The sequence below is a fragment of the Boleophthalmus pectinirostris genome, unplaced genomic scaffold (genome assembly GCF_026225935.1).
Source record: "Boleophthalmus pectinirostris isolate CB_2022bp ecotype Guang Dong unplaced genomic scaffold, ASM2622593v1 HiC_scaffold_4, whole genome shotgun sequence".
Lineage (NCBI taxonomy): Eukaryota > Metazoa > Chordata > Actinopteri > Gobiiformes > Gobiidae > Boleophthalmus > Boleophthalmus pectinirostris.
The window spans coordinates 9191329-9213074 of NW_026571353.1; the positions used below are offsets into that span (position 1 = coordinate 9191329).

Here is a 21746-nt window from a genome sequence, read left to right on the forward strand (position 1 = left end):
TTACCATAACTCTTACAGTGACCTCCTCTTCAAGCAGTGAAGGAATAAATTACCTTTGTAAGCTCCTGCGCATTAGCCAAGTTATCAACAGCAATGGCCAAGAAGACATTTAACAGTGTGTCTGGTTGCATTCAGTGTTAAGGAAAAAGAAATCTAAGAATCAATAATGCAAAACCAATATTCTACCATTGGAGCTGTTTATCAAATCAATGTGAAATTCCCATGTTGTTTATGTGATAGGCACCAGGGAGAGGTGATCAATTTTGTGGGATACAGTTTCCAAAGAGTGTTAGAACGATGAAATAAATGGAGGAAAACATGCCCCCGTGGACCCCGCCCTGCGATTCAATGCCGTGGTACATGACAGCGTTCCAGTCTTCACCCGTGAGGATCTGCAATGAGGAAAATATATAAAACAGATAGAAAGGTCAGGGTTAGATGCATGCAGTGTGAAGGAGAGGCAGTCTATAAGTATTTGAGTGACTCTGTTGCGTAAATTTGCTTGGTTACAATACAATATACTTAGCATGCCTGGAGTTGTGTTTTGTTTCATTCACACATGTTTGAGGAACTCTTTATTATGTCTACATCTCTAAAGCTCAAAATACCTTGTTTCACCTTGTGATGTCATGGTGCAGTAGTTTTCAAGATAACAGCTATCTTCTACCTTTCGTTCAGTAGAGATTGGCAGTTCCAGGGCTGAAATCATCCAAATAATTCTAGTGAAGGTGTATAGACTTGAAAAACACAGTGGAGAATTTATTGTATTACCACATGACATCACAAAGTGGAACAGCGTGTTTTCAGTTTGATTGAAGGACTCAGCTTAAATACGCAGGGTTTGTGTGTTCAAAGTGTGCGAATGAAACAAAATACAGCTCCAGGTATGTGAAATGAAACAAGACACATTTCTATGTGTGTTTTTGATGAGTAAACAACATTATAACAAATTACAAAATAGTGTAATACAGGCTCTTTAATATTAATTGAATATTTAAACAATTATTTGCCTGTAGTCACATATTCAAGCTGTCAAATAAATTGCACATGTATTTTATTACTTTGGACTTTAAAAACTTTTTGAGTACCATTTTAGGTTACTTCTTTCTGCATTATGGTGTTTAAAAAAGGTACAATAGATAATGTATATGCAATTGTATATATTTTTATATTATTAACTTGTCAAGTGGAGAAGGTGACTGACGAAAATCCTTCTCCAAAATTTCAAACCAGGAAATCCAAGGTTTGTGGTAGAGAACACAGGACCTTCTTGCTGTTATAAAACTCTGTCCCCATCTAGTAGACACTTGACAAACTGTTTTTGCAAATACTTTTACCTAATACCTACATTTAATATTATTTACATTCTGTCCAACTGTACACCCCTCTGTTATGCTGACACAGAAGAGAAAAGAGGGGGAATTACTGGGTTGACCTTTACCTGGAAGACGGTGAGGATCGCTGCTGGGAAAGTGTCAAAGTTGGTTGTCGGCGTTTCATCTTCAAAATTAAACCTGCAGGGAGAAAATTACTCCTGTGTAATCAAGGTAAACCAAGTGCAGCCAATAACAATGTCTGTCAGACTCTGGAGAGTAACCATCAATACTGCAATGCAATGTATATGAGGTGAGTGTACAGTCACACTATGTAACTTTTTTGTTTTGAGGGTCTGTCACCTTCTTCTTTCTATGGATATGCCATTGCTCTGCCTTGAATGTTCCACAGTATGACATTAAACAGCTCTAAGTTACATTTATTCAATTACAAGTGGTTTTATAGCTCAAAAATACTTAGAAAAGCAGGCATTCTGACTGTGAGCAGGGTTTCCTCTCCACAGATCTGAACTTTAACTTGGTTTGGTTTGTCAAGTACTTGTACTAGTAGATTTATTTTTAGATATATTTACGTAAGTAAATTTTAAAGCAGGTACTTTTTAATTTTACTTCACTACATTTCAGAGCAGGTATTTGTACTTTTTGCTCTACTACATTTCTGAACAGGGCTGAAAAGTTCATATGATTTTAAGGGTTATTTTTACCATGTTTGTGGTAGCATCCTGAATAAAGGTTTTGAGTTCAAGCTTTAGCTTCATGCAAACAAAAATAAAATACACAAAATTCATTGGAAAAAATAAGAAAATTGCTGATCAAATCTACTTTTTAAAATCAATACTACACTACATTTAATACTAGAGCCCGACCGATATGGATTTTGTTGTGGCCGATATGAAACGGATATAATGGGAGTTGGAGCTGCCGATAGCCGATATATTTAGTGATGTAAAAATTCACTGTAAATCTTGAATTGTTTAAAAAACTTAGGTTTGGCTCTAGTGGATTCTAAATTGGGTTTATTTAGGCAACATTTATTGTTGTTCTGCCTCTTTACATCATATTTACAGACAGTAGATTGGCCTAATGGCATTTTTGCATCACATTCTAGCTACTAGTGATGGGTATTCCAGTTTTTTTTTTTTGAAAACCGGCTCTTTTGGCTCGGCTCACTAAAGCAGCTGGCTCTTTCGGCTCCCAAGCGACTCTTGAGATTGTTTTGTTGCAAGCAGGACTAAACCAGAACTGAACCAGGACTGAAAAAGGACTAAACCAGGACTAAAACAGATTTAAACCATGTGTGAAACAGGACTAAACCAGAACTTAACCAGGTCTGAGTGTCGGGACTCGGTTTCTATCTCTCTCCCTCACTCGAGCTCAAGATTAGTCCTGGTTTATTCATTTTATGCTGAACTGCAGCCAAATATGCACTTTTTTTAATCCTGTGCACACGCATATTTCTGAAAGTTTCGTTTTCAGCCGCTGCTGCTGTCAAACTACAAGCGGCTTGAAGAGAAAAAGTGAGAAAAAGAGAAAACACGGCTCCCAATAAGAAGCAGGCTCCCGTTGTTCGCTTCAAAGAGCCGGCTCTAAGAGCCGCTTCGATCGTGACCGACCCATAACTCCTAGCTAGTAAATAAACTACCGCTATTAGCCTTTAACCGTAAAAACGTGCGCGCCGCGGTAATTAATTATATGCATAAATGTGGATCATTCACACGTCTATTCACAGCTCATTTACATATCAATACAGGTCCAGTCCAATATAGTCACTTTACAATAGGCCAATAGAAAACAGCCTGTTTATGTGCAGGAGCTACAGCAGCTAATCCCTAACAAAACCTAAACTAGCTTCAAAGTCGATGTATTTCCAACACTCACCGCTCACACAGGCTCCTCCTCACATCACAAGTTTGCACTAATAAATGTCCTTTTAATCCAAACTCAAACAGATTGTCCGTAAAAAGAATATAATCTCAGTGTTGCGCACGGCTGCGGGTGTAAACAAACACACGTGAAGTGACGTGACTCTGTGGTGTGTTCAGGGACAGTACGGACACACACACAGACAAATTACACCGCAGATAAATACTGGTGCGGAGCCACATATGAGGACATTTATCTGTCTGTAAATTGGATTAAATGAACATAATGTAGAGAGTCTAAGCTTTATAACGAGGTATAACATGCCCACGTGAAATATCGGCCCATATCAGCAAGCATATCGGCAGATAGCCGATATGTCTCCAGGTGCCCATATTGGCCGATAATATCGGCCAGCCGATATATCGGTCGGGCTCTATTTAATACTTAAACAAATTACATCATGTGATACTTTTACTTTTACTTGAGTAACTTTTTCCCTCTGTAGCTGTACTTTCACTTAAAAAAAATTGAGTACTTCATCCACAACTTCATTTCAATAGTTTATAATGGAATAAGCTTGCATTGTGTTATAATTCAAATACATTGTCTCACTGCCCTGGTCGTGTGGCCATTGTGAATTGTCCTACGAGCAGAGGAGCTGACATTTTATATCTCTATGTGTCTGTGGAGACCTAATTAGATGCACCCCCCATCTTAAGGAACGCACATACGGCAGGTTATAATGGCACCCCAATTTATCTTGTACCTTTTTTCAAATCCAAGTCTGCTTATGTTCAAGGTACTGGTCAGGAAACTGCTCTGTTGGCTATTTTTTCCTAATACTATGAATTTAGAAAAATCACTGAAGACCATTAAAGTATAATTTGTCCATATAGGTAACATTTATGCAAGTACTTTTATGTAACTTATATCTGCTGCTGATGTCCAACCAAGTAAAATGATAAACTTGATGTTAACTGTGCAGCGAGCCATCTTTACCGATACCGATACTTTGGCTTTAACAATCTGCCGATATCCGATATTAACAGATACCAGTGTAGGAATTGAAAATGGGATATTTTCTCCTCAAAACACAGTTCACTTATTACAAAATTGATCAAACTGTATTGTGTAATGTAGGTCTATCTATTATTTATCCTGCAAGTAACAACTAAACAGCTTGGTGTGAATTAAAGTTTCAGCATTATGAGACATTCTGGGCCTAAATTAGTCAGTAAATAAATAGCTCGCTGTGTCTCAAGGCTAACGCTAACTTTCATTAAATTCCTAAAATACACAACCTGCAATAACCTATTCCAATTCTAATTGATTAAAATAAAGATTGCCCAATTATTTTTAAATGTAGATGACTTCTGTTTGTGGCGTTATTTTAATATTAAACCTATTATGTCTCAAAATTAGCACTAGCACTAGCATTAGCATTAGCGTTGAGACACAAACCTCTACCTTTCTAAAGGAGGATTTGATTTGTGTAGTTTTTAACATGTTGTACGTAAATATTTTTGAATTTTAGCATGATTCAAGAAAAAAACATAGATATACAACTACACAAGTACTAATGATGCTAACAGTGTAGCTGCAGTACAGTAGCTACAAAAGACACAATTCAGCACATTTTTCTGGATCAGCGTCGATAATCGATACCGGTATTGATATCGGTGCATCCATATAAATACTCACTGTCCTCCAAAGAGTTGCATTCCCAGCAGTGCAAAGACCACAATGAAGAGGAAGAGTAAAAACAATAAGCTGATAATGGACTTCATGGAGTTCAACAGAGACACCACCAAGTTTCTCAGAGAGTTCCAATACCTGCGGAGAAAAAAAAGTTCATGTAAATAAGGAGCTTAAAGGTGCACTCTGAAACTTTCTGATGGAGGGTCTGCCATCAAGATGTCTCCATAGAGATGTTATTGCTTTGCCTGGGATGTTCCACAGTATACAACAAATATATCTTGTATTTATTCAATTACAGGTGGTTTTATTTCTCTAAACTACAGTAAAAACATGCATATTACTGTGAACAGGCCCTCTTTTCGACAGATCTGACCTCTAACTTGGCTTCGTCATGTGGTCTGCTTGTCTCCATGGAAATAACTAAATTAATTGCTGTCCTGTAGAACATTCCAGGAAAAAACATTAACATCTACAGAGAATCAAGCAGCTGGCGGACCCTCTACCAGAAAAAATACACAGTGCACCTTTACTAACACAAGAAGGAACACATTTTGAATTTCTTACTTGGTAACTTTGAAAATCCTGAGCAGTCGTAGAGCTCGCAGAACACTGATCCCAAATGAGGCTCCTGGTTTGATGGCAGCCCAGATCACCTCAAAAATACTGCCAATAATCACCTGCGATAGGGTAAAGTAAAATTATTTGAAAAATAATACTTCACACCTAGGTCTGTTACAGTATTGGGTATCAGATGACATTCTAGCGTCCTATAGAACAAAATTAATTAATACAAATGGGGGTAGGTAAAATTGATGTTGTTAAAATGCTAAATTCTGTTGTAAAACGGTGAGTTCTTGGGTTTAGTTAATAATTGAAAATACCAGGTTCATAACAAAGTACGAATGCACCAATACAGATACTGGTTACGTGGATATCAGTGCCAATACTGAAACATTTGCTGGGTCGAGTATCAGTTCCATGATATCCTTCAATAAGTCTATTTACAGGCCTAGGACGTCTGAACTTATACACATACAAATCTGTTCAGTAATTATTTGAAGGATAAATAATAGATAAACAGTTGCTTAACATAATTGGATCTCTTCTGTAATAAGTTACCTGAGTTTTATGGAAATAAGTGCCATTAAACTTAAAGCAATGAAACAATTTATAATTTATCATTAAATTATCAATTAGCTTCAACTAATTGGTAGCAAGGCTCTATTCGTATATTCATTATTTAGTACTGAATTACCCCAATGCTGACTGTGACCAATTATTTGTATTAAATGTTAATACGTGTTCAGTTTGCAAGCTAATAACAAATATGTTGCAACACAAAAACTCACCCCAAAGTCAAAGCAGTTGAATGAAGAGTGGAAGTAATTCTGCGGTCCCAGTCCGTACATTTTCATTGACATTTCAGCCAAAAACAGTCCAAGAAAGACAAACTCAGCCAGGTCTGAGGGAGAGAGAGACAGAGAGCCAGAGGGAAAAAGAGAGAGAGAGACAGAGACAGAGACAGAGAGGGAGCCAGAGCAAAAGAGAGGGAGACAGAGAGAGACAGAGAAAGAGACAAAGAGAGAGAGAGAGAGACAGAGAGAGAAAGAGAGGGAGACAGAGAAAGAGAGAATGATGCACAGTGAGACACACACAGAGAGAGAGAGAGAGCAAAAGAGAGGGAGACAAAGAGAGACAGAGAAAGAGACAAAGAGAGAGAGAGAGAGAGTGAGACAGGGAGAAAGAGAGGAAGACAGAGAGAAAGAGAGGGAGACAGAGAAAGAGAGAGAGATGCACAGTGAGAGAGACACATACACAGAGAGAGAGAGAGAGAGAGAGAGGATGAAAGAGAGGACGAAAGAGAGACACAAAGAGAGACAGACATGCAGAGAGAGAGACAAAGAGAGAAAAACAAAGAGAGAGGGACACAGAGAGAAAGACAGAGATGCACAGAGATACAGAGAGAGAGAGAGAGAGAGAAAGAGAAAGTGAGACAGACATACACACAGAGACAGAGAGAGAGTAACAGAGGATGAAAGAAAGAGAGAGAGAAGTAGAGACACACAGAGAGAGAAAGAAAGAGAGGGAGAGAGACAGAAAGAGACGCACACAGACAAAGATGCACAGAGAGAGACAGAGCGAGAAAGAACCAGAGAGAGAGACCCACAGAGAGAGAAAGAAAGAGAGGGAGACAGAGAGAGAGAGAGGGAAAGACAGAGACGCACAGAGAGAGGGAGAGGCAGAGAGAGAGAGAGACAGAGAGAATAATAGATACACACACACAGAAAGATACAGAGAGAGAGAGAGAGAGACAGAGAGAGAAAGAAACAGAAAGAAAGAGAGAGAAAAAGAGAGGGAGAGACAAAGAGAGAAAGAAATAGAGAGAGAGAGAGTGAGAGAGAGACGCACACAGAGAAAGAGAGATACAAAGAGAGACAGAGCGACAGAGAGAGACAGAGCAACAGAGAGAGAGAAGAGAGAGAGAGAGAGAGAGAGAGAGAGAGAGAGAGAGCGGGCAGAAGGAAATGCACAAATCAATGTCGGAGGTTAATAGACTGGCTCCCTGTTGATTTTCTGGGCTGGTTTGGACCACAGTGTTGCCCTGCAGTGAGAGGAGCAGCTCTGTGGGAGGCCTCTATTTACATGTTCTGTACCTGCTGCAGAGAAGGGAAACAGGAAAGAACAGCAGATAGCGGCTCTGTGGTCTGCTCTAGTGCTTTTTAAACAATACAATAACATTGATTAGTAGGGCTTCTCACAATATAGAAATGTACACTGACAGATGTACAATCCCAAAATGTCACTATGTTACATAGAGCAGTTTAGTTCAACTTTTACTGTACCTATAAATATCAATATTACTTACCATTAACTTAAGTTGTGATATTAGAACAATCAAAAGTGCACCGAGTAACTTTTTACTTGCAGGTCCGTCACCTGTTTCTTTCTATGGATATGTCATTTCTCTGCCTAGAATGTTCCACAGTATGACATTAAACAGCTCTATCTTACATTTATTCAATTACAGCTGGTTTTATAGCTCAAAAAACAGGCATTCTGACTGTGAACGGGATTTTCTCTCCACAGATCTGACCTGTAACTTGGTCTTAATACCATACTGTGAAACATTCCAGACAAAGCAATAACATCTCCATGGAGAAAAGCATATGATGGACCCTCCAACAGAAAAGTTACACGATGCACTTTTAATTAAGATAGATTCAAGTTTGTATGGAGGATTTTTTAAAGTTTCAAATTGTCAATGAAAGTTAAAAATAGCATTATAGAGTTGCAGCGGCCATGTAATTATGATGACCAAAAATAACAAAAATGAAAAAGTTCTGAATGCGCACCATCTGTGAACAACCAAAAGGAAGAGGTGGGATGAGGCATTTCTGCTTTGGGAGCTGTGGAGAAGAGTGGTGATGACACGCATGCTCAACATTTGAAAAAGGACAAACAATCGCTGTATTTCTCTTTCCTTAGAAAATCCTCTATACAACCTTTAAATGAGGGAATAATACATCAAATTTCAGAAAACTGCACAAACAACAATAATATGACAAAGAATGAAGCAACTATTTCAAACTTACATTGAACAGTAATATTAGACTTACACAGTGCATAGGTGAGCCACTCGGGCTGGTCGTAGTGGACTATAGCCACACACAGAGTATTGAGTCCCACCAGACAAAGGACGGTCCAGTAGAAGCTCTGGGACTTGACCAGTCTGCGGATGGTGAAGCGAATTCTCTTCTCTTTCCTCCTGAAATACGATGAGTTCTCGTTTTTACTCTTCACGCTGCCACGGGCGAACGGAGAGCCCTGAGGAGCTGTGGGGGCAGAGGGAGGTAAGCATTGGTTCTTCTATTTGACCTGTTGTTTTGTTCAGATAAATCATAGTGCATCATCTAGACTGCTTTTGTTCCACTGCACCAGACTATAGAGGGACAGAGGAGCTCATTCTCCAGGAGGCTCCTACAGCTACGCTCAAACAGTGAGAGATACAGGACTACATTCATACCATTCTCAAATGTACAACAACTCACCCTTATGTAACAGATAACCCTATGTCCTGTCAATCATCATATCATTTTTGCACAGTTTTCCTCAAAACAATTTGATTTTTACTTGCGCATACACATTTATATAATTATGCTATACCTTATTTGACATCAGTCTCTTGCTATCTATTTAGCTATTTATTTAGAATGTATTATACCATTCATATTTTACTCTTTGTTATTATATTGTGATGTGTAATGTGTTACTGTGTCCAAATAATTTCCCTTGTGGATCGATAAAGTCCAAGTCTAAATCATAGTGCATCATCTAGACTGCTGGGAATACCAGGTGCCACAGTAGGGCAACAGTGTCATTGCGACCTTACGCAAGACACTTCAACCACATGTTGTGAGCTGAACTTGACTTCAATTGTGATTATTTTTAAGGAAATTTGATTTTATTGCAAAGAAATATCAAAGTAATGATTGTATATTTGTAATGATGAAAAAACAATTTGCCTTGTATGAATGTGGTGAGTGAGTGAGCACACTGTGGTGATCATTAGTGCGAGTGCGATACCTGAAATTTTGGTATCGATCCAGTACCGGTCAATACTGGAGATGCAATATCTAGCAATACTGATACAGGTTGAAAAACTTAACACAAATTGGTTTAATGTTAAATATTGTTAAAGGCCCCATATTGCATTATTTTCTGATTTATTTTATAATGTTGTTTCCTCATCAAAACATATCTGGAGTTGTGTTTTGTTTTTGTCATTCACACATATTTTAAAAAGTAGCTATTAACTTGAAATCTGGTGGAACAGAGCATTTTGAGTTTTGGAGATACAGACAGACTAATAAACCAAGATTACTCAAACATGTGTGAATGAAACAAAACACAACCCCAGCTATGATTTTGAGGAGATAACAACATTATAACATGGCTTAAAGCTCACAAGAGTCAATTTAATAGATGCATTTTATGTATTATTAAATTCTTAAACAACTAACACACTTGTTTCACAAATGGGACTTAATGTGCAATCTGCTGTAGCCCACATTATTTAGAAAAAACTACCTTGATGATATGATGTGTTCTCAGCCCTTCGTTTATGTGAATAGGAGTTGTACTTAGAAATGCACTGTTCCGATACTGATGTCAATACTTTGGCTTGCCGATACCTGATATCATCCGATACTAGAGCAGAGATTGAAACTTTAATTTATTTTCTTTAAACACGAACAACCTATGGTAAAAGTGTCTTGTTACTGTCATTTATCATTTAAATAATTACAGAACAGCTTTGTGAAAATACAACTTTAAAAGAAAAGTTCAGAATTTTAGACATAGTTCCTATTTTTAGTGGGACTCTAACTATGGCCATTGACATGCACTAGCCTAGCACCAGTGACCTCTGCAAGTACAAGGACTGGATGGATTTTTTTTTTTAAATGTCTCTACACGTCTCCAACACTCTGGCTCAAAAATTCCAAACTGTCCCTTTAATATTATGAGATGTTTTGGGCCAACACGGGCCAGTAACTCATCTTATTACACCAATTTACAAACCAAAATGGGATATCAGGTGAACCGATATCATGAAACTGATGTCCGATCTACAAAAATGTTCAATATTGGCGCTGAGATCTGATACCAGTATCACATTGGTGTATTGCTAGTTGTACCCCAGGTTCAGCTGTGATTGTATAAACATTTTTACTGTAAGCTCCATATTGGCTGTTTACATTGGGGAGTAAGAGATAAGATTATTGTCTCAGCCATGTAATTTCTGTCATTTTAAATCAGATAACAAGCAAAACACCCAACAACTAAAACAAATGAAACTATGATATTAATAGATTTTAAGCCCCTGTGGGTTCAACGTGCTCTGTCTAATTTAATCTAGTACAGGCACTGCTACAGTTCACAACACCTGGATGAGTCACTAGTGCAAAGGTCTAATTGTGTTATAATTAACTCCTAACAACTATGACAACTCCACATTTTAGACTCACATTAATTCCAACTGTACCAGGAGTAATACCAGACTGTTAGGCTGCTCATTGCCTCCCATCCTCTTAAACCTCATGTGGTCTGGACTTATATTAAACTTTCTGTCCCTTAAATTAAACCTTAATGTCAAGTGGTGCTGGACACAAAAAAGGAGAAGAAAAATGGCTCTATTAGGGTTCCATTAGTAGCACAGGAAGCACAGTGGGCTAATCATTTCCTGGTCTATTTTAATCCATAGGTATGATTCAACACAGAGGACACACCGCAGATTGTACAATATTTCAGTATATTTGTTAAATCTAAAGGTGCACTGTGTAAATTTTCGAACGGGGGTCTGTCACTTTCTTGTTTCTATGGTTATGCCATTGCCCTGCTCAGAATGCTCCACAATATAACATTAAACAACTCTGCCGTACATTTATTCAATTACATGTGGTTTTATTGCTCAAAAATACCTAAAAAAACTAAAGTAATCTGACAGTGAGTGGGGCTGACTCTCCACAGATCTGACCTAACTTGGACTGATTTGGTCTCCATGAAAATACAATAGGTTTCATGCCATACTGTGAAACATTCCAGACAAAGCGATAACATCAAACTCCATGAAGAAAAGCATTTGAAGGACCCTTCACCGGAAAAGTTACACAATGCACCTTTAAGCGATATGGAAGTTTTGTCTCATGAGTGTTGCGGTAGTATTCTGTATTCATTCTGTATTGGAATCCACACTCAGACTAAAATAATGTCTGAATGTATAGATTAAAGGGCCCATGTTAGGCTATTTTCTGGTCTATGTTATAATGCTTCCTCTCTGTTTTTAAACTCCGTACACCTTCAGTAGAATCACTTGGGGAATTTCAGCCCTGGAATTGCCAATCTCTGCTGGACTAAAGGTAAAAGGAGCTGTTAACTTGAAAACTACCACCACACTACAAGGCGGGTCAGAGCATTGGGAGTTCTGATAGATAGATAAATCTAGATTTAGAGATAGACAAACTAATAATGAAGGATTACTCAAACATACATTATGTGAATGAAATAAAATATAGCTTTTACTGGTAAAGATAACAACTGGTATACTAACGCGCACACCCTGATTATCAGCGCACTATATAATTAGATGTAAACAGTATGCAGCGGACCTATTTTGAACCCAAGAGCTGCTTATTCAATATATCTGTACTGGAGAAAAAAAAAACAGAAACTCAGATATAAGGCCTTTAATTATTGTGCATTATTTAAAGTTTTGTCTGTTATTCTGTACTCCAGCAGTAGTTTCTCAAAGTATTTCTTTGGTTTCACTGGAGTAATTATTGGTATTTATTACTTTTAATGTATTACTTTTTGCTTTTGCTTGAGTAATATTGTTTTACAGTAATATAACTATTACTTGAGTACATTTTTACACTCTATTCACCTCTAACCTTGACTAAACCTGCTGACATAAATTCAACTTAGACAAGTACTTATACACTCAATTTATTCAATATAGCTAGCTTGATAAAGGAGTATTTTTTAAGTAATATATTTCAGTTTTTAGTGTCTACAGAATCCAAACAGATAGCAGTGAAACAAAGCTGATGAAAACGGTTTAAAATGAAAATCTATGAGCCAGATAGACTTTGAAAAGTGACTCACCAACAGATGATATGTCGGTGAAGTGGTCCTCTCCTTCCTCTGCATTGATCAGGTCGTTTTTGCTTTTCTTCGCACGCTTCAGCACTGAAAAAAAGAAAACTAAAAATATATAATAAAGTTCATACATTAAAAATTATAAAGATGAAGTCGACATGCTTATTCTCTTTTCTACCCATGGGTCCAGAATGAGGAATAATTGGGACCATTGCCATAGCGAATAACAATTTAAAATCAATATTATGAGAGTATAGTATGAACTGGGCACTTTCCGTAATGTAATTGAAAACATGGTTGATTTCTCAGCTGCAGCTTTATGGGAAAATGCTCCAAGATCCGCACATCTATTTGTTTTATTGAGACTGAATTGGTTATGGTTTAAAAGCATTGCGGCAAAAGGGAATATTATAATGTTAATCATAATTTTGTTTTGTTTTGCTTTTTGGAATGTTTTGTGATTAACTCTTTAAATCTTTCAGTACAATATTTTCAAAATATATACTTTTGGTACAATATTTATTGCAATATTTTGAGGAAGCTATAAAATTATGAACATGCTACCTTTTCCTTTTAAAATGCCATAACAAGCCTTTTGTAATACTTATAATACAAATAATACAAAGAATTAAGATTTAAAAGTGCTTAATAACAGCCATTTCTTCATATAGTTGTGCTGAATCACCAAAGGATCATGGTCTTTGTAGTTTTTTTTATATTGTGATGGCCCACATTATTATTGTGAGGCTTTTGACGATATTATTATTGTTACATAACTAGTACAGAAAATTAAAGTATTTAGTTTATATCGCTTCACAGGTTAGATATATTGTATGATGTGTTTTTTTACCCCAGCCAGCGATGGCTGAGATTGACAGGTGGATAAACCAATCAGAAAATAGCATGGTAAAACAGAAAACTGGGAAAAAGCACATACTTCTACTGAAACTAAATGTTAAAGGCCCTATATTATGAAAATGGTTTCTTGTGAGTTTTAAGCCATGTTAGAATGTTGTTACCTCATCAGCAACATACCTGGAGTTGCATTTTGTTTCATTCACACGTTTGCGTAGAACTTTATTAGTCTGTCTACATATCCTAAGCTCAAAATGCTCTGTTCCACCTTGTGATGTCATGTAGTTATAGTTGACATTGGCAATTCCAGCTGAAATGGTCCAAAAATTATTCTAGTGATGATGTATGGACTTTAAAAATGGTAAAATGGTCAAATTTTTCTATAGCGCTTTTCCACCTTCAAGGCACTCAAAGCACTTTACAACAAGGAACCACTCACCCATTCACACACACATCCATACACCAGTGTACGCAGACACTGTGGGCAAGGTGGGTTAAGTGTCTTGCCCAAGGACACAATGACAGCAACCGAGCTACTGCCGCCCAGTTGAGCACTTCCTGTATTACCAGATGACATCACAAGGTGAAACAGAGTGTCTTTTTGTCAGAGAGAAGAACTCTAAGAACTAAATATGCAGGTGTGTTAAATAAGTGTGAATGAAACAAAACACAACTCCAGGTATATTTATGATGAGGAAACATCATAACATAGATCAGAAAATGGTGTAATATGGGCCATTTACTTGACGTGAGCTTACATAGAATTTGTTCTGAATGATAAGAAGATATAGATACATACATATATATCTATAGATAGATAGATACTTTATTGTGTATATTTATTGCTATTCAAGAGGATATTTGAGGGGAAATTATAGCATTCTAACTGAAGGCTCATCAGGCTTTAAGAGGCATTTTGAAGTGAAATTAAAAGACAAAAAAACAAAACATGGTCTCTTTCTTTACCACAAACTGTCCAGTGTGTTTAACTATTTCTAAAGCTAATTGACTAAAATATAGGTTTCAGTTTAAAGGCTTCAATTGCGTAACTCCTCACCATTCAGTTTCCTTGTTAAGAGGCGTATAAAAGTCAAGGAGGGCATCAAATTCTCCAGAGCAGGGGGTATTAAAACTAGCGTGAAGGGCCCTCAGACTCCCACTCTGCGTCTGAACTGCACTGTGCACTTAATCCTAATCACATTACTGTACGCATCTAATGACTGCCTGGATTCTGACAGAGAAGAAGAGAAGAGGGAGAGGCAGGGGGTGGGGCTTAAAAGAGAACTCTTAACTTAAAGAGAGAGTGGAGAGTGGGAATCATGTGTTAGATACTGTGGTGGAACATAATGAAATAAAAGCAATACTGTGCTTAAAGGTGCATTGTGTAACTTTTCTGGTGGAGGGTCTGTCAAATGATGTTATTGCTTTGTCTAGAATGTCTCTCAGTATGGTCTTAAACCTTTCTATCTTCATGGAGACCAAACCAGACCCAAGTTACAGGTCAGATCTGTGGAAAGACGACCCTGCTCACAGTCAGAATGCCTGTTTTTCTAGATATTTTTTAACTATAAAACAGACGTAATCTCATAAATGTAAGACAGAGCTGTTTAATGTCATACTGTGGAACATTCCAGATAGAGCAGTGACATATCCATAGAAACAAGCAGGTGACAGACCCTCCATCAGAAAAGTTACAAAATGCGCCTTTATATATACATTTTAGGAATCTGTATTTAAAGTGGATACTTTTTACTTTTACTAGACATTAAAAAAAATGCTGTTGTTGTGTCCTTGGCAAAACACTTAATCCACCTTGCCCCTAGTGTCTGTGTACACTGGTGTGTGAATGGGTGAGTTGTTCCTTCTTGTAAAGCACTTTGAGTGCCTTGAAGGTAGAAAAGCACTATATAAAAATGTGACCATTTACTATACAAACAAAAAAATAGAAATTCTGTTGTTTCTGTTGAACAAAATTCAGCCCCTGGTACTCATTTTTTGACCTGCCCAGCCAAGACCACACACTTTTACAATACACTGCAAAGCCGTTAAGGCCAGGAACTATATCCTGTCTTGACAATTTTTGATAGTCGTGATTGACAGGTGGATAAACCAAATAAAGAAAGGCCTGGTGCATTCATGTCAAAACATGTCAACTTACTAGTATTTTATTTATTTTATTTTCTATTTATTTTTGCACAGTTTTGCATAATGTCAAAATATAACATAAAAAAGCTGCACAAGGGGGATTTACAGATAAAATTGAGGCCTCATTGTGTGTAATTTGTGTGAATTCCAAATACTATTATGATGCATATTACCAAATGGCTCCTCACCTGAGTTGCTGGCTTTCTTCTTGTACCACGCTGCATCCAGGGACTTCTCCTCAGCATTCTTGTCCTCTTCAGCAAGCATCACCTCCTCTGGAACAGGAAATATTCTGTTATTTCAAAACCTATATAAATATAGGTATATTTATACACTATCTCCATAATGTCCTTAGGCAAGGCACTTCACCACATCGGCTAGTATGAAAGTGGTGTGTTCTTTTTTCCATGTTATTGCGTTGCCTGGAATAATCTACAGTATGATATATCTATCTCCAGGGAGAAAAGCAGAGGACATCACCAGAACAAGTTACAGGTCAGATCTATGGATAGGTGAGTCCATTCACAATAAGAAAGCATGTTTTTTAAGATATAAACAAAACGTTCCTAAATTTTTGTTCCAGGCAAGCAGTAATATCGCCATGGAGACAAGCAAAATAACATAGTGCACACTTTAACATGTTGCATACATCTAACATGACATATTTGTTTTCTGTTGTGGTACATTTCTTCTATATTCTATTAAATTCTATTCAATATTCTCGTAAAAATAAGGACTGAAACAACAGCATCATAGAGTCACTGAAACTACGTATAGTGACTACACACTTTATCTGTTTTATTTTATTATTTATTCAGGTTTTTTTTTTTTGTTTTTTTTTATGTCATGCATATATACAATATGTTAAGTAAATTCTTAAATTGTGTTATCCTTTTGGCCCAGAGCAACGTACTGCTATCTGTTATATGTTAAACTTGCAAAATAAAATAAAAACATGAATAAAAAAATGTAAATGAAAATAAAAATAATAAGTAGTTAATATTTATATCCGTACCAGCTTTACAGATCCATGCCAGGTATCCAGTCAGCTCCCTCTCGATCTGCTGCTGTCTGCGAAGCTTCAGAAACTCCTGCCTCTTCTCCACCCGCTCCCTCTCTTTGGCAAACTCTCTGTAAAAAAATGTAATAAAATAATCAGAACAAATGCTATTGGAAGTGACAAAACAATACACAGGCTGGATAAGTACAGGTTTGACAGTGAGGAGGGTGTGTGACTAAGGTAAAGACAACAGGGGGCGCTAAAGTGGGTGCAACAACAATTTCTTACTCAATTTGACCAATGTGATTAAACATGCTATTACCAGGCAAAACCACAAAAAAGTAAATCAGACAATAAGCTCCAGAACCTGCAGCCAATCCTTAATCTGTGCTAGGGCAGCCTCTGCAGCTCAGGGAGGGAATTCTGGAGGTTCTGAGCTTTCACATGAGCATGACCTGTGCATATATTGACATGAGAAAAACTTGTATGTACGGAAGAAACGGGTAGCCCTGGTTAAGTTAGCATACAGTTTGTCTAAGTCTAAAATAAAACAGGAAAATAGCCAAATAAACAAATATCTCGAAATTTAACTTGGACTACATCATGTTATTTAGCTTTAGGGATAAAGGATATACAGCTATCGTACCGAAATATCGTTGTATCGTCAAAAGTCCCACAATATTATCGAGCACCATCACAATACATCAAACTACAAACTCATCAAACGATCTACATTATCACATTGCATTATCACACTTTTGTTAACCTACACAAACTAACACAATAAATATCGTACCATAAGATGCATATCATGAAAATATCGTATCCAGAGATTTATATGTGGTTACATCTCTACTACATATAGACCTATTATTAGAAAAGAACAGGTCGGCACTAAAAGGTGGTGAAGGCTGTGATCCTGTGCAGTACTGTAAGGTTACATCACAACCCTACATAACCCCGAGGCTGTCCTGAATTTAAATTAGCTGCATCGTAAAAAAGAAACTAAACGTCAGCGAGGAAGCAGAGAGCGAGGAGAAGAATAAGAAGAAAAGATCAGGAAATGTTGTAATGTCTTTTGGTTCGGTAATACACGATTATTATAACTCATCAAGAATTTTGTTTCAGTTGGTCGGTCTACAGCGTTAACCACATTTAAATATCCTATATCACACAAAATTGACTCTTGTGAGCTTTAAATGGCTCATATTATGCTTTGTTTTATTCTTCTTTCAAATAAAACACTTAGTTCCATCTTGTGATATTATATACAGGATGTGCTCCACTGTGTTTCTAAACTTCACACACCTTCACTAGAATCATTTGGATGATTTCAGACCTGGAATTGTGAATCTCTACTGAAAAAAAGCTAAAACTTGTTAACTTGAAAACTACCACTTGATGACATCACAAGGTGGAACAGAGCATTTTGAGGTTTGGAGATGCAGAGAGACTAAGGGATATTTGAACATACAGGAATGAAACAAAACACAACTCCACGTATGTTTTTGATGAGGTAATAATATTTTAACAAGGCTTAAAGCTCACAAGAGTCTATTTTGTGTAATTAAAACATGTTAGAATGATAGCACTTCCTCAAAAACATACCTGGAGTTGTGTTTTGTTTCATTCCCATATGTTTGAGTAACCCTTAGTCTCTCTACATCTCTAAACATCAAAATGCTCTGTTCCACGTCTGAAATCATCCAAATGATTCTAGTGAAGGTGTATGGAGTTTAAAAACACAGTGGGGTACTTCCTGTATTACCACATGACACATGACATCACAAGGTGGAACAGAGTGTTTTCTTCTTTGAGAGATTAACTTAGTATGCAGAGTTTGTGCATTAAACATGTGTGAATGAAACAAAACATAACTCCAAGGATGTTTGTGATGAGGAAACATTATAACAGATCAGAAAACAGCGTAATATGGGCCTTGTAGTCATTTTTTATCATCAGTGATCATCTTGGGTCTTTGAACTGAGAAGTCTAAAGCCAATCCTCTGTCAGTAAAAGCATTTGGAGGAAAAAATTTGGCAGCACTCCTCTCAGTAATGCTAAAACGTGTGCATTCATATTAAGTTATAGCTATCACCTCTCTGGCCAATTGAGTTTATAGTAATATTCCTATAGGTCAACTGTCTATCTCTTTGCGTCACAGTACACCAGAATAAATGCAAGGCCAATTCTATGTCTAGGGGAATAGTTATGAGCTCCATTTAAATGTGATTTAGAAGTATTACTAAGAGAAGAGGGGAAAGGTCACATAAAATAAAATAAGACCATAGCCTGATTTTGGCTTGATTCTCAATTTGAAGCATTACTTTTTTTGCTTTACACCTTGTCTGAATATACATGTGGACCCAAGGGCACCTATGGCTAGAATAGTCACGTACCATACAGAGTATAGTGTGAATAAATATAAATAAATGTAAGAAACTGTGAAACAAATTTGAGCATCTGGAAAAGCGATTTTCTGAAATAGGTGGTTGAAAGCTATTCAGATTTTGACAACAAAGATAAGGGTTAGCAGGGGAGCGGCTGATACTGACAAAAATTACTTTGTGGTATCTTGTTTTTCAGACAGTATTATGTCTATCTAACTGAAGTATGCTAAAATATTATGATATGCTAGGCTGTGCCCCCAGAACCAGTCCCGTTATGGTTCATGGTCCTAAAAACTGCATACAAGAACTTTAGATTTTTGCCCATGACACAACAATCCAGGGAAAATGCAAACTGAGTATTTTTGAGATGATTTTTGAGCAATGGATTACCCTACGGTAATGGTTAAATGAATCAAAAACACAACTCCCAACCTGTTTTAAATGCGAGGACAACAATCTAAATATACAAAAATATAAAATAATATCCAACAATATATTATAAAAGCTCAGGGAAGTCAATTTTGCATGTGTTCTTCAAATGCAGTAGTTGAGGTTTAAATCTAAGATAAGTATGAAATGTTGAAATTGATTTGTTTTTTTTCCAATCATCTCATTTTGCAATTTTTTGACTATAAATTATACACTTTGTATTCAAATTATGCATATTTTTATAACACAAAATCACAAAATCTGCCCACCTCTACCAGTATGTGATTTCACCCCGAACTGAGTAATTAGGCACCATGACAGAGACAAGTGTATGGCATTTTAGACCAATAAAATCAAGACAAAACAACATGTAGTGAACAAAGCCGACATCCCCAGTGTTAGGGATCTCCAGCAGTCCGCCCCCGCAGCCTCTGATTGGTGTCTCCCTCAGCTCCGCCGAGGGAAGCTCCTGCAATGCAGTAGCTGTCTGCTCCCTCTCTCTCTCTCCATACGTCGCTGCCACTGTCTACGTCTGACTGTGTGGCTGCCTCCGCTCGGACACACACACGGCTTGTTTTCAGAGAGCTAGTTTGACTCTGTTCATTAGGCTGCGTGCTATTTTGCCATTAGGAATTAGCTGGAAACTCCACTGCTGTTCTAATAGTGAATCTGAATCCACGTTCTAACTGATAGTATAGTACACTCATATCATACTCCATACAACTGTACAACAACTCACCCTTATGTAATAGATAATCCTTTGTCATGTCAATCACTATTTCATCTTTGCACTTTTTCACATTTTCTGCTTATTACCTCTTGTAGACTAAGAGATATATTTGTATTACTGGACCTTTTTGTTATTTGTACATATACATATATATGATTATACCTTATTTGACACCAGCTTCTTGTTATTTTTACTACTATTTTTTTAATTTATTATTACCATTTATATTTTGCTCTTTGTTATTATAATATATTGTGATGTGTGAGCTACTGTGTCCATCAATAGTGGATCAATAAGTTTGTCTAAGTCTATACCAGCTCATTTCAATTAGGAGTGTAATGGAATACCAAAATAGTGTAATACTATTTGGTGATACAGTACTGATATTGTTTTATACATATTTATTATAATGTATTTCACTAAAGCACCACTGTTCGATTGTTTACATGGAGAGACTGTTTATGTAGCCTAGTTCAGTTGATGTATGCAGTGTTTTGATTATTGATTAAGTACAAGTCTCAGAAAATAACTGTCTTTCATATTTATATTTTCATTGTGCAGGCAGTTGCACAGTGAATTAATGTTCGACAAATGTTGCCTTACAAATCCAGAATGATATCAGTCTGATCTCCGCGCCCTCCAATGTTTCTCAAGCAGAGACAATAGAGATCATGAAATCAGATTTAGTTTTTTTTCAGTGACACATGAGAAATGAAGGAGCTCATTTGTGACCTATGATTTAGAAATAAAGTCAAATTTCTCTCACCTCAGATTAAGTTTAGTGGTTCTCTCATTGATTCTGAAGAAATATGTGATGTTTTCAGAATTAGAATTACTTCTCAGCCCCAGTGATATTTTTTTTCCTTTATTTTTGCCGATACAAACGGACCATTTTTGTCCCTGATTGGCCAATTCACCTGTCATCTGAAAAGGAAGAGATTCACTTAGTCATCAAACTCACATCTTTGTAAAGTATTGAAATGGTGTGAATTCTGGATCCCAGGGAACTTAAATGTACTTGTTTCAAAACTGTGAAGTATTGTAAGACATTGTGTGTACCACATAGATTACTGCATTACTAGTGCCATGTGTATCCTACGGATGACATACAGTCCCTGACAAAAGTCTTGTCGCTTATCCATTTTGTAGAAACAAAAGCTTATAACCTGACTTTAAATTAATCGATTGGTTTTAGAAATGTCTCATATGAAAGCTAAAACCCTCCCAAATTATGGTCAATATACTAAAATTAATTTGCTTCATTGAAGAAAGATTGATCATTTAATGAACACAGAAAGGTCAGATTTTGGCAAGACAAAAGTTTTGTCACCTACAGAAAATTGAACAAATAATTTACTTCAAATACAAAAATATGTTGCATAACGTCAGTGAATTAAGTAGTGGTGCTGTGAGATCCATATTTAATATCTTGTATGACGTCCATGAGCTTGAAGGACTGCATCCATGCGGTTCGACAATGATTCATACAATTTGTTGATGAAGTCATCAGGAATAGCAAAGAAAGCGTCTTACATGCCTCCCAGAGTTCATCAAGATTCTATGGTTTTGCCTTCCATGCTTCCTCTTTCATTCTACCCCAGACATGCTCAATGATGTTCATGTCTGGTGACTGGGCTGGCCAGTCC

General features: G+C 36.9%; 1 protein-coding gene across 1 annotated transcript in view; it reads right to left on the reverse strand.

Annotated features, from left to right (window-relative positions):
• The window catches only part of cacna1ba (calcium channel, voltage-dependent, N type, alpha 1B subunit, a), a 207398-nt gene that overhangs the window by 78191 nt on the left and 107461 nt on the right, over positions 1–21746 (reverse strand). Inside the window, exons 8-17 of the mRNA XM_055161489.1 lie at positions 16567–16682; positions 15740–15826; positions 12558–12641; positions 8513–8728; positions 6245–6357; positions 5460–5572; positions 4899–5030; positions 1442–1514; positions 275–392; positions 54–121 (exon numbers count right to left, since the gene is read on the reverse strand). Coding sequence (XP_055017464.1) covers positions 54–121; positions 275–392; positions 1442–1514; positions 4899–5030; positions 5460–5572; positions 6245–6357; positions 8513–8728; positions 12558–12641; positions 15740–15826; positions 16567–16682 — 1120 coding nt within the window. The remainder of the gene's footprint in view (positions 1–53; positions 122–274; positions 393–1441; positions 1515–4898; positions 5031–5459; positions 5573–6244; positions 6358–8512; positions 8729–12557; positions 12642–15739; positions 15827–16566; positions 16683–21746) is intronic.